The 14,454-nt window shown below is 47.7% G+C and overlaps 1 protein-coding gene across 2 annotated transcripts in view; it reads right to left on the bottom strand.

Moving 5' to 3' along the window:
- Nucleotides 1–3,982: 3,982 nt before the first annotated feature.
- The window catches only part of Sh3rf3 (SH3 domain containing ring finger 3), a 322,824-nt gene continuing 312,352 nt past the window's right edge, over nucleotides 3,983–14,454 (bottom strand). The window contains exons 9-10 of one of the 2 annotated variants that reach the window (XM_021205361.2): nucleotides 8,941–9,275; nucleotides 3,983–4,987 (exon numbers count right to left, since the gene is read on the bottom strand). In XM_021205361.2, coding sequence (XP_021061020.1) covers nucleotides 4,819–4,987; nucleotides 8,941–9,275 — 504 coding nt within the window. In that variant the 3' untranslated portion in view covers nucleotides 3,983–4,818. The remainder of the gene's footprint in view (nucleotides 4,988–8,940; nucleotides 9,276–14,454) is intronic. The other variant, XM_029542691.1, reaches the window with a different exon arrangement.

Below are 14,454 nucleotides of genomic sequence, written 5' to 3'. Positions count from 1 at the left end.
TGATTTGTTATGATTACGTATCTCTTTAATGAGGAGATGCACTCTCAGATGATGGGCTGTGTCATTAGGTGATTCTTTGCTCTGTGTCAGTACCACGGACTTAGATAGTAGATGTCACTCAGTCTGGCATACACTAAATGTATGCATGAACCGCTATATCAGTATATACTGCGTAATGTTTTAGTAGACCTTTTCTAGGGAGGAACACACTCTCCAATAAGAAATATAGTAAACACACAAGCTGATGCCATCCATCTATTGACTGCTTCCCTCCTTTGAAGCTTGCGTGTCACCTTCTGGTACCATGAAAGCCAGTCCTCAATGAGGAGGCTTTCCAATCAGTTCTAGCTCAGGGGCCTCTGGGCTGTCTGTTTCTGATGCTGAGAGAGGGAGAAACAGCTCTTCTTTAGAGAAGAACACACCAGTTGGTTATCCAATCCTGAACGGTCATCCTTGAAAGCATGCATACACGTAACAGTCATTACACAGACTGAACAAGTTACTTTTATGTACTTAGGAGAAATATATACACATGTATGTACATATAGACACATATACATATATACACACGGAGATATGCATACATATGCATATACACATATCCATATATGTATGTAACAACAAGTAATGGAAAAAGAGGCTGGAAAGGGTCTATGGGAAGGTCCGGAGGAAGGAAAGGATAGGGGAAAATGATGTCATTATGTTATAATCTCAAAACCAGAGAAGGAATAATTAATACATATTAAGTAAGGAAGCCAGGGAGAGAAGGCGACTGAGCCACACTCCTCCATGGCTCTGCTTCAGTTCCTGCCTCAGTTTCTGCCCCGTGTTTCCACTCTGGCTCTCCTCAGGGCAGGACTGAGACATGGAGGTGCAAAATGAAATAAGCCCTGTGCTCCAGTTGGTTCTGGTCCTGATGTCCATCAGAGTATCAGAAAGCGAAGTGGGACCAGCCAGGGGAGGCTTTGCTTCAGGAACACACACTCTCTGTGGTGTGGCACCCCATCCAGTGCGGTCTGCTAGTCCACTCGGCTGCCTGGGGTAGAGCAGAGCCACAGCTCTGGTGGCTCCCTGTTTACTCTCACCTGCGCTCAAGGAAACAACTCTATGACTTGAGCATCTGAGGGCCTGGGAGAAGAGCAGAGCTGGGGGTTTGCCAGGGTCTGTACTAGGCAGTTCTGGATGACAAGGACTTGGAAATGTCTACATGTGCTCCTGGCAGGGAACTAGATACCTCTGACTCCTTGCCACAATGGCATCTATGGCTGCTGCTTCTTATCCAACTAGTGGCCGTCCAGCGTGTGCTGGGTATAGATCATGTTCAACTTCACTGCTGGCCACAAGTTCTTAGGATCCCTAGTGCCCAGTCCTGATAGACACAGAGTCTGTGTCCCCCTGAAGGAGCAGAAGGTGACAAGTGTGAGTATTGGGGCTGGCTTGGGCTTGCAGGCAGAGCCCTTAAGATGGTTTGAATGAGAACACACCCCCTTACACACCTCCTTCCCCGCTTCAGCTCATACATTTGAACATTTGGTTCCCAGTTGGTGGACTGTTTAGGAGGATTAGTTTGTGTGGCCTTGTTGGTGAAGGTTTATCATTGGGGATGGGCTCATGCCAGGTCCAGTCATAAGCCATGCCAGGTCCAGTCTCTCTTGCTCTCTGCCTGCAACTGTACTCTCAGCTTCTGCTCCAATCCCACACCTGCCCACCTGCCTGCCTGCCTGCCTGCCTGCCTGTGCCACCCACCTGCCTGCCCGCCGCCATGCTTCCTACCATGACTGTGGATTACCACTCTGAAGCTGTAAGCAAGCTCCCAAGCATCTCTTGGTCACGGTGTCTCTCACAGCCATAGACCAACAACTGAACCAGCACCCTCAGTTCGGTGCCCCCCCGGGGCCTGAATCCCAACCCTCTCAGGCTCACATCTACCCCACCTGCATTGGTCCCATTATTGAGACACACAGCCTCTCCATGTTCATCTTTATTTAAAGACTCAGAAACACAGGCATCAGAGATGGCCACTACTGTCAATTCATCTAAAATCACACACTGACATTGGTGTATAATAAAAACATATGTGGGGTTGGGAGCACACGTGTGCATGTATGTGTCTGTCTGTCTGTCTCGGTATGTGTTGTGCAAAATACAAGGGCTTCCACATTTACTGGGCTGGTTTTGGGGTGCCCCACCTTGTATTTACACCTCACTATGGACCATCTTGTCTCTCTCGAGTTCCATCAGTCCTCTGGGGGCTAGACTGTCCCGTCTCCTTGTTGACATCTCTATCTGAAGGGCTGAGAACTAAGGAACAAAACCCACGTGGCCACCAAATACAAGTGTATGAGTAAGGGGCACATGCTGCTGGCCAGGACGGAAGGTGAAGGTTCTAGAGGAGGTGCTGGCTTCATTTTGGTGCCACAGACGTGTGTCCTACAGGGAAGATGACCTTAGGAAAGGTACCTCTTTTCTGTCATTGACTGTGGAAAAACGTGATTTGGAAGGCTCAAGGGCTTGGGAGTATTCAGAATACTCAGACCATGGGGCTCATGGTGTCTCAAAAGCCCCACCTGAGAATGAGCCCCAAGGCCCTGCTGCCCTCCCCAGGGTGGGACCCTGCTCCCCTCCCCAGGGCGGTCGCAGTGTAAACTTCGCTAGGAGAGGATGTTTTCCTGCGGTACCTCGATGCTTCCCTCAGCTTTCTGTGAGGCTGCTACCTCCTCTATCATGAGGCAGCCAGCGCAAGAATGGAGAAGAAAGGAGGACGGTGCCGAGTGCAGTCTGCTCTGTTGGCTCCGAGTCGATCTTGTTCGGAAGGCAAAGGGACTTGTTTTATTGTCTGGGATCTGGAGTTAGCTGTGGTTCCACTGAAAACATGCCTCACCCAGGATGTAGATCTGTGGACCTGCACGGGGACAGCATGGGTTGAACCATACCTAGATCTTTTGTGCATGGTGGGTAACTTAGCAGTGACACTGAGGAGATATCATGCAGTTGTCACCCAGCCTGTGTACAGGGATCCCTACGGCTGAGCTAGAGCGCCTCTTTGGCTCAGAACAGTTTTCTATGTCCAATAAGTGTGCTATCACCCAGGGGAGGGTGAGACCGTCTGGGTGTGATTGCATCCATGTGGTAGCCACCGGGCAGTCACAACTAGTTAGTCATATCCCCAGACAGGAATGTTGAGGATAAGTGTTCTTTATTTTATTATGAAAAGCAGTAATGGCCTCTGCTACCAAAGGCACGGAGCTGCATGACTTTATACAAATGTGCCCAGAGGCTCACAAATTGCTATTTTTTTTTGAGAAATTTTTGAAAAAAAAAATGTGTTCTTAAAGTGTGACACTCACACCTCCTGACAGTCATTCAGGCTCGCCTCCTGGGAAGCAAGCTGTTGTGACAGTGAATATACCTAAGGCCTCAGAGTCAGAGACCAGCCTTCGCTCCTTTCCAGTGTCTGCAGACCCTGTGAGTCTATATAGTCAAGCACTAGGCTTGTCTTATCACTGTACCTTTGGTCTCTAGCAGATGGAGTTTTGCCTGGCCTCAGAGGGCAAGCTATTTATTTTTGAAGAGGAAAAAAAAAATCCTTTGCAAGAGAGTGGATCTGAGCTGTTGTAAAACCTGCATTTTGGTAGCAAGACGTGCTTTCAGAATGCTATTTTTAGTCATTTTCTCTAAAGCAATCAAAGGAAGCTTCTGGGGTCAGTGTGTGTGTGTGTGTGTGTGTGTGTGTGTGTGTGTTGTCTATGTGTGTATATCTGTCTGTGTGTGTATATGTGTATATGTCTGTCTATGCGCATTTTCTGCCACACAAAAAGGCAGAACCCATCCCTTAATATGTTTCCAGTTTTTTAACCATAATAACCACTCTTATCTAGACGGAGCTTATGGTTTAGGCTATTTCCAGCAGTCTGGAAAGGTGTTCCACCTCCATGTACCCCTCCCCACAGAACCCCCCACCTCACTCTGTGGAGCACCAGCCAGCATTTTGATATCACAGAGAGAATTCCTCAATATGTTGTAAACTTCATTTGGGAAATACAGAAACTTTCCTTTGTGTTACTCCCTCCCCCCCTTGACACTCACCCGGGCTGGTTTCTAGTTTTACAAAAAATCAGCACCAGAGGTATGAAAAATATGCAGCGTCTGACCTACTAGAAATATATAAAGTTGTACATTAAAAAGGTGTGCCATACAAAGGAAGCAGTGTGAAGCAGTGTGAAGACCGGGTGGTGGAACCGGATGGTGCGCCTCATTATCCCAGTAGGAGACAAAGACACGAGGGTTCTGCTCCAGTGCCCCACAGGACCCCACTGGACACCCTGGGAGGCTCAAAGCCCTTCTAGGAGGCTCCTGAACCATGGATGCCCTGACAGTGGGGCCCGGTGGTAGGTGACAGAGGTATATAGAGGAATAGTACCCAGGGCAGGCAGGGAAGATGCTCGTCTTGCTGTCAGCCCTAGCACATGGCCTCACTCTATACCCTCCCGGGCTCCCAACCTTACACAATAACGCTGCTTTAGCTGCTGGGTGGCAGAGCAGTGCCTTTGTCCACCTGGGTAACGTTTTCTGTGCTACTGCTCGCTCAGACTCATGGCGTGGTCTTGCAGGACACCCACATGTGTTTCCAGTAGGATGTCACATGAGGGTATGGCCTGCCTTCACAAACACGCCATGGCCCATGTGTGCTTCAGGTGAGTCATCACCCCAGTTGGCTTGTCTCTGGCCGGTGCTTTAGAAAGACCCTTGCTCGGACCTAGGTGATAAGGCGTCCTCCGCTCTCTCCTGGACAGCAGAAGCTAGCCATGAGCAGTGGTCTCAGAAGCTCTCCACAAAGCTGCCTGGGAAGAGACCCGTGCGGCCATTCCGCTGCAGCGTCCCCTTGAACCAGCCATCTTCATGCTTCTTGTGCACGAAGACGATATCACCTTCCTTTAGCTCGATCTCCGCTTCACTCTGCGGAGGGTACGAAACCACCACGCGGTACCTGGGAGGGCAGAAGAAACTGTGTGAGCAGAGGGGTGGACTGTCCCTCTAATCCCCTGTAGCCTACCCGCCCGCGGTGAGCTCCCTATCCCCCCTCCCCCCCCCCGGCCCCTCCAGTAAGTCCTTACAGTGTGATGTTACTTTTTATGGTCTGTAAAATTTTTATTTATCTTTATTTGTAAAAATCTCTCAAAGCTCTTTACCTTGTCATCTAACCTGCCTTTGAACAGTTGATGGTCATGGAGGTATTCAGGGGCCTAGAACAGTATAGGCCACTGCCACTGTCACTGTCACTGTATGGCATCAGAGCCAGGCCATGGAACTGTAGCTCCATCATGGACTCTAATTGTGGGACATATAGGAAAACCAAGCTGAAGCGGGTAAGGAAGTTCTCCCCCACTAGCTAGCCCTCCGTGTTGTGAGGCGCTGCACCATGCAGGATGCTGCAGGGAGAAGGGTAGTCAACAGCCTTACTCGCTACACTATCAACTGGGCAAGCCAAATATGTCAACTGGTACAGCAGTGGCAAGCCTGCCAGCCAGTGGCTAGAGAAGCCATGGGCCCTGGTGAGGAAGCTACAGTCACTGTTCTGTAAACATGGCAGACATGACACATCCACCAAAGTGCCTTCTAAATAAGGACAGAGTTACGTTCATCCCCATAGAGTAATCTCTTGTCAGCTGGGGTCCAAGAGACGTTCCCTCCAGTGGGCAGTGGTAATTGCAGAAACTTGTACTTGGTCACAGGGCTTAGAATAAGTAACTGTTGAGTGCTTAGCCATCTGTCTGTCTGTCTGTCTGCCTGCCTGCCTGTCTGCCTGTACCGCCCTCTCTAAGGCTCAGGAAATATTCCTGAAGTGGTAGGAAGGAGGTCAGAGCTGGGGATGGGTCAGACTGCTGCCCCTGAGGATGACACAGCTGTGGCTTCACACGTGTATATAATGAATCTTGGTCCTTCTCTCCCTCTCCCATCCTTCCTGTCCTCTCTTTCTCCCACCGAGATTCAACAGACCCGGACTGCGGCACTCTGGAGCTTGCAGCAGCTATGATGCCTGCACAGGCGCTGGACCACTGGGTCCTACCATGCAGCATCCTGACATGCAGTGGGTACCCCCAAGGACCCATCTGTTCCTAAGGACTGAGAGCCAGTTAATGGGAGAGATGCTTACTTCATAGTGCGGTCTCTAGTAGAGCACCAATGCTCCTTCAAACAACCCCTCGGCCACGCTCTTGTAAGCAACCGGATGAAAGGTACTGGATCACAGAATATGAAGGTAGAGGGGACTAGCTGGGGCAAGCAAGGGGGTCAGCAAGAGGAGAGGAGACAAAACTGTAATGGGGTGACTGTTAATATACACCTCTGCAGTCACAATGAGGCCTTCTACAAAGGACTAATGTAGGCCATTTTTAAATTGGTGTCCTTTTACATACAACTATAAGGCACACTGTCCTTTTAGTTGCTAGATCTCCACACAGCCCCTCCATTTCTCATCTTCCCTCCTCTTGTGCTGTCGTAGCTTGGTCTGTTGTAGCTAGTGAACACACGGCTGCATCCAGTCAGCCACGGCCTCTGAGGACCAGGGACTGCTCCAATCCTGGGACATGGGCTTGTTCCTTTTTTTTTTTTTTTGAGACAGGGTTTCTCTGTATAGCCCTGGCTGTCCTAGAACTCACTTTGTAGACCAGGCTGGCCTTGAACTCAGAAATCCATGCCTGCCTCTGCCTCCTGAGTGCTAGGATTAAAGGCGTGCGTCACCATGCCCAGTGGCTTGTTCCTTTTTGGCTCTGTGACCTGTGTCATAGCCTGCTCACATGCCAGGTCTGGGGTCTATTCCTCAATTCTTGTTAGGACACAACTGCTCTGTACTCTGAACTGCTGGCTCCCAGAGTATCTGGGTATCTTTGTGTGGCACGCGGCTGACACCATTACTCTAGAGCAGGCAACAGTTGTTTGTACAACAAAGCTGAAAAGCTGAGACTCCCCAGGTCACTCTTTTCATTGTTCCCTGGTTTTTCTAAGCTGGAATATGCAGAGCAGGAGCTCTGGACCCTTGGTCTCCTGAGCATCATTTGGCACACCCAGATGATGGGGGGGGGTGATCTTCTTTGGGAGCCATCTGTGTGGCTGGGGACAATAGGCTGGGGACAGCTCAAAGAAGAGGAAAGGCAAAGGAATAGTTTATCCTTACACCCACAATCTAGCTGGTGTGCCAGGGCCAGGCTCAGCATGGCCACAGTAGGTGGGGGTTCAGTATTGGCCTCTTCATTGTACTCTACATGAGAAGTCTTGCGGGAAAATAAGCTGTGTACATAAAGGCTAGCTGATTAAAACTTCAGTCAGTGCCTTTGGAATGTTTAGGCTCAGAGCCTGATTATAGTTTCTCTTGGGCTATCTTTAGCCCAACTAAAAAGCCTCTCATCACCCACCTCTGTGTAAACCCTGTTCCGATAAACAATAAAACTCCTTAAAAATGCACTAATAGAACCCCACTCCTCATCAACCGAAGGGCTAAAACTGCTGAAAGGGATCATCTGAGGCCCACAGCTGAGGTTTCTCTGCCTGGCTGCAAATGGCCCCTCTGATGTTTCTGCCAATGTATTTTTTAAAACGCCTTGATTTATGGTTTTCTTTTTTCTTTTTTTTTTTTTTTCTGTTATAAAAACTTCATGAAGCTGCTTCCACATTGGAACATAGTATTTTGGGAGACCTAAATCTGTGTTCCTGGGCCATGGACACACAACTTTGGCTCCATCATCACCCATCTCTTATTCCCTTTGAGCTCGTCCTTGGTCTGCTTGGCTTTCCCCTTGTGCCGCTCTGATCTGCCCTGCTGCTGCTGATTTCTTTGCTGATGAGAACGTGTGTGTGTGTGTGTATGTGTGTGTGTGTGTGTGTGTGTGTGTGTGTGTGTGTGAATGAGCTTAGGCTCTCTGGTCATAAAGCTCCCATGGTTGAGCCTCTCTGCCAGCTGCTAGCCAGCTGTGGAATCATGAACGAGTTTCTTAAGCTTTTACAGAACATCAGTCACTTCATTAGGAAATGGGGATGCTGGATTAGGAAGGCTGAGGGGAGTTCAGTGGATAATGCACACAACATACCCAGGAAATGCAGGCCTATATATGCTACGTACAGAGCTGAGTCCCTGGTGCCCATGACATTTCCCATCTGGTCTTCAACAGGAAGCCTGTGTGATGCCTGATCTAAACAGACCCTTGTCCACCCACTGCCTGGCACTGGGAGGTGTGGTCTCTGGCTCACACAGTGACTAACAGAAATGCTGTCGCTGTTCTCTCAGGATATGGTTTGTGTTTTTATTATTTAAGCAGTGTTCTAACGAGTAGAGACAGGGCAAAATGGTGCCCAGCACGTCCCCTTAAGGCCTTCCTGGCTTTAGTTGCAAACTCAAGCACACCAATCCACTCAAAAAGATAGATGCCCTACTACTTGGAAAGCTTGGACAGTCTATGAACCCCTAGTCTGTGACCCCAGCAGGTCTCATCTCTGTGGTTCAGTTCCTGTAAAACTCAAGATTGAATGAGTATTGGCGGTTCTGAACGGCTTGACCTAATAGACTATATATACCCTGAAGACATCATAGAGTGACATTTCTTAATACCAAAATGTCACAGGGTTCTGAGGTTGAAATTTTTCTGGGTGAGTGGATAGGGCACAGGTCCACAGGGGGCCCTGAAGGTTGAGTGTCCAGCACTGAGCCAGGAGAGCCCTGTGCTCTGTCACAGTGGGCCTGACACTTCCTCAGGAATCACGTATGAGCCCAAATTCAGGAAGCAGGCAGACTGGGAATAAGCAACAGGCCCCAGGCCTGGGTAAAGAGGGCCCATCTGATCAACTTAATCCCTGGGAAAGCCCACTTGCCCCAGTCCCTAAGAAGGTTCCGGAACTCAGGTGTTATCTGTAAAGAGAGGCCACAGATACAAGCCCTCACCTCCTTACCTCTCTCTGGGCAGTGGCTTAGGCTCAGGGCGGATGGAAGCCATGGACAGAGTTGCTTGCCGAGACGGGGACAAAGAGAAATTCAGATCCAAGGAGCCTGCTTTCCTGTGCAGCGGCTCCAACCCGATGGCGCCCTGCATCTCACTCTCTATGGGGCATGAACCTGCCCTACCATGGAAGGTCAATGGGGACACTTCAGGGCCCATGGCACCCTGAAGTGAAGTATCCACGGCCGACTGGGGGTCGTGGGTCGGAGATACAGATGGCGGGGAGCGTGACTTCTTCTTGGTCGAGGCCCCGGCCAGCAGCTTCAGCAGCCCACTCTTCTTCTCCTTCTGCAGAAACACACACAGTTAAACTGATGTTAGTGTCTATAGGAGGGCCAGCTTGTAGGAACCTTTGAAGAGAGTCCTGTAAATCTCGTCAGAGGAAGACGGCAGAGGCAAGCCGGGAGGAGCTCCCACGGAAGGGCGGCAGGCTAGGGATCCTACAGGACAGGGCTCCCCACGGCAGGACCCACAGGAACTTCATAGGCTGGGTCAGGGTGACTGCTTTGTTCTGCAGGGGAGCTCTTCCTACTGGGGCATTTCATGAATCTGGGCCACACTGTGGCCTGACTCTTCTGAGAACACTGTAGGACTCAAAGCACAGCTGAAATGGTAGTTACTCTACACAGGGCATCCAGACAGGCAGCCGCTCATCCAAGGATGAGTTACAGTGTGTGTCTTTGAGACGATGTTTGGAAGCCCTGGCTTTAAACTTTTCTCTGTTTAAACAAACAGCAGTGGAATATGTATGTGTGTGCATTTATGTATGTGAGCATGTGTGTGTATATATGTGTATATGTTAAATATTCCTGGGAGATTGTGGGCCAGGCAGGAGCACTTGTCCCTAGCAATGTCCATAGTTTTACTTAAATATGTTTATTTAACCTAATGTATGTGTATATGTGTAATATATAAGTATATATATATATATATAAACATGTAGTATGTACATAGTGTGTATATATACATACAATATACATAGTATGTATATGTAGTATGTATATACACATATAATGTATATAGTATGTATATGTAGTATACATATAAAATATAGTGCATGTGTATATAATGTGTATATATATATATATATATATATATATATATATATACAGTGTGTGTGAGTGTGTATAATGTTTGTATATATTGTGACTAATGTATGTATATACATGGTTTATATAGTGTGTGCATATATAATATATATATATATATCATGTATACAATGTGTATCACGTGTGATTTTTAAGTCTCAAGATGTGTAGTGTCTCAGATCCATCTCATCAGAAACTGAGGCAGGATTGTTTGAAGGCTTCTGGCCCTGCTGATGTGCAGTGTTGGGGCTGCCCTGTTGTTGGAGTGGCTTCTGGACAGTGAATGATCTCCCCCTTCAGCAGCCAGAGGGCCATGAAGCCACACACAGGGGCTCCTTCAGCATCCCTTTGAGCTCTGCACAGTCTCATGGCAGGTGATGGAGAGAAGCTACTGAGTATTATAAAGAGCACTGGAAAGAAGCTGTGCCTACAGAGACTGGCTGAGCAGAACTTCAGGACTGTGGAGAGACTACGTTGTAGGTCCAAAGGCTAATAGTTACCTTGGGCTAGTGTAAGTATCCAGAACAGCCATTCATCCCTTGCCCACCTCTGTTTCAGAACTAACATCCTGTGACTAAAGGGCACAAACTCTTGGAATCTATTAACTTGGCTGACCACTAATGTCCACAAACTCAAAGGCTAAGGATGTCATCCAATAGCATCTTAGGCCTATAGAAAAGCTTCCCCCATATGCTCTAGCCACCTCTCTCTCATATATTCGCTAATATATTTTAAACTTACCATGATTATGACTTTCCCTCTCTGTAAGATTATAAAACTCTATGAAACTGCTTCCACATTGGAACATGGACTTTAGGATAACCTAAATCTATATTTCTAGGCACGGTCGATCAGAATGGCTCCAGAATAAACTGTCTCTTGTTCCCTTTAAGTTGGGAGCAGGTTTTGTTTGTTTTTAAAAGAGGACAGGGACGTGATACAACAGCCACCTCCAGCCAGTTAACATGCTATGTTATACCCTCCCTACACGAACTGACTTTTCTTCCTTCCTTCCTACCCAGGTCAGGCCAGAGTGGGGTCTGTGGCACTTAATGCTTGACCATCCTGCAGCCACAGAGCCTAGCTTCCTCTTAGAGCCTTGCCTGAATTTCTTTTGCATTGTGCCTGGCCCGGGGAGCTGTATGGGAAATGAAAAAGGAAAGCTTTAGTCACCGGTTAGGTGCAGGCTTAGCTGGAGCATTTGGCCATGTTGTCTGGGGGTGGAGCGCTGCCAAGTTTGGGTATACACAGACCATCCTATTGGTGCAGCCAGAGAGGGCAGTGTTCTCAGAAACAAATGTAAAGGGTAAAAGGAACGCAGCAAGTCAGATGGTGGAACGGAACAAATGACTGTGTGGTCTGAGGACAGAGCAGGCTCTCCGGAATGACAACAGAGCTTCCTATTGGGTGATCTTGCCCGGAGAAGGACAGGGGGCAAAATCTGAGATATTGTGAATGGTCTAGACAAGCTTATGCTAAGTGTCCTCTAGCACGTCAGCACGCAACCTCCAACACTCCCAAAGCAGAAAGACAACAGGCTCAAGATTCAGAGAAGGAAGCAGGCACCACCCAGGTATCTAGCCTAGTCCATTACTCCCACGGAGGCAGGAGAAATCTAGCATTCAGCAAAACCCCTGCTGCCCGTGACCACCTCTGTTCCCTCGCCCCCCACATTGGATTACCATTCATAATCCCCCTTTCCAGCTCTTCTCTGGAGCCCAAGCTTTTGAAGGGTGGGGCTGTCTCGTTTTATTTGCTACAGCATCATGGGGCCCAATACAATGCCTGGACTCAATACTTGTACACATAATGAACTGAGCTCAGCATCAGAGTTCTTAGCATGACTGAACAGAGAACACACTCGGGGCTGTGAGACCTTTGGTGCCATGTGCAGTGAACCCGAGGAAGACAAGTCCTTGCTACCTCGCCCCACCCTGCCCTGTACCACTAAGGTCCAGCTCTAATATATATTGGAAAAGGGCAGGGTAGCCAAATGTGTGGGTGGCTTCCCTGTCACAATTCTTCAGGATTCAATGTGACTCATGATTTTCTGTATTTAACTTGGACAAACATGGATATCTTGAATGCAGAGATTTTCTCCAAAACGTTTGCCTCCTGGAGTGGAATTCTGCCAGTGCCTGCAGCCTCTAGTAATCCCTTCGCTGTGGAATTCTCAGAATAGCAGCCTGTGCAGCTGATGGAATATGGTGGCAGATGTTCCAAACACTTTCCTGGGAGCTATCACATAGGATGCAGATAAGAACCAGCCAAGAATCACTTTGCTATATGTGGCAGGGACAGACTCATGACTCAGTATTGGAGGCATCATACAGGAGAGAACAGATTTCACAGGAACAGTCCGGACTAAGGCCTCTGATTTGAAAGGGTGGCCTGTCAGTTTTCTCCTGGACAATGAGTAACCTAGAGAGAATTGATGATCCTGGCAAAGGGGGGATTCCATGTCTCCATCACAGTCATTCTTGATTCTTGGGGTACACTTGATCCCTTCTGGAATTTGATGGTTTATCTCAGTGTGGCCAAGAGCCAGTTAGAGGGGACCAAACAGTCTGGCCGAGATGCAGGGCTGGTGGGTAATAGGCTGGGCCAGGCTGGGGTCTCCATCTGGAGGTGTGGTCAGAAGATGCCACTGTCAAGGTGAGCATGTGAAAAAGGGCTTCCTCTAGAGCAGTGGTTTTCAACCTGTGGGGGCAACCCCTTGAGAAAGTCAAATGACCCTTTCACAGGGGTCACCTAAGAGCATTGGAGAACAGATATTTACACTATGGTTCACAAAAGTAGCAAAATTACAGTTATGAAGTAACTAAAAACAGTTTTATGGTTGGGGGGGTCAACACAACATGAGGGACTGTATCCAAGTATCACAGCACTAGGAAGGCTGAGAAGCACTGAGCTAGAGTCTTGGGAGGGAGGGAGATGATAGCTCCCTAGAGGACACTGTACATATATGCTCACACTGCACATAAGCTCACATTGCACATATGTTCACACTGCATATATGCTCACACTGCACATATGCTCATGCTTATACTGTACATATGCTCACACTGCACCTATGCTCACACTGCACCTATGCTCACACTGCACCTATGCTCACACTGCACCTATGCTCATGCTTATACTGTACATATGCTCACACTGCACCTATGCTCATACTGCACCTATGCTCACACTGCACCTATGCTCACACTGCACCTATGCTCACACTGCACCTATGCTCACACTGCACCTATGCTCACACTGCACCTATGCTCANCCTATGCTCACACTGCACCTATGCTCACACTGCACCTATGCTCACACTGCACCTATGCTCACACTGCACCTATGCTCACACTGCACCTATGCTCATGCTCACACTGCACATATGCTCACACTGCACATATGCTCACACTGCACATACACACCCTCTTAATCTAGTTGCTGCCTGGGCTGGAGAGATGGCTCAGCAGGCCCGAGTTCAATTCCCAGCAGCCACATAAAGACTCGTCACCATCTAAAACCCCAGTTCCAGGGGATCTGATACCCTCTTCTGGCCTCCAGGGCATGGGCATGTATGTAGTGCATAATACATGCAAATAAAACACCCCCACACATAAGGTAACAAATAAAAGAATCATCTGGAACTTCAATATTTAAAAGAACCTGGGTTAGGGGTATGGATGTAGTGAGGGGTAAAGCACTTGGGTAAATGCAGAGGCCCCAGGTTCCATCACAAGCACTTTGGAAAAAGATTTTTGACATTTATTGGTACTGCACTGTAGGATATACAAATGGTAAGATATTATTTTGGATTATGATTAAGACTGAAGCCTTCATAAAGGACATGTATAAAATGCATCCAGGAGACAAAGACATTTATAGCTTATATAAAGACTCATTGCTAAAGGGCCAATCAGAAACCACAGAAAGTTGTCACATGGGATAGAATCGGATGTTTAAATACTAGTATTAGACTTCTCAGGAACACTATGCATTTCACTAAAATTCATTCAGTTTCTTATTTTTTATTTTGGACAGACATCTTGCTATGTAGCCCAGGCTATTCCAGAACCTGCAATCCTCCTACCACATCCTCCCTGGTAGCTGGAAGTACAGGCCTCCCTCCATCACCATACCTGGCATTTATACGTATACATATACACATACATATACACATACACATACACATACACATACACATACACATACATATACATATACATATACATATACATATACATATACATATACATATACATATACACATACACATACATATACACACACACATACACATACACATATACATATACACATACACATACATATACATATACACATACATATACATATACACATACATATACATATACATATAC

This window comes from Mus pahari, chromosome 9, assembly GCF_900095145.1.
Source record: "Mus pahari chromosome 9, PAHARI_EIJ_v1.1, whole genome shotgun sequence".
Taxonomy (NCBI): domain Eukaryota; kingdom Metazoa; phylum Chordata; class Mammalia; order Rodentia; family Muridae; genus Mus; species Mus pahari.
This window is presented reverse-complemented; position numbering and strand designations above follow the sequence as displayed.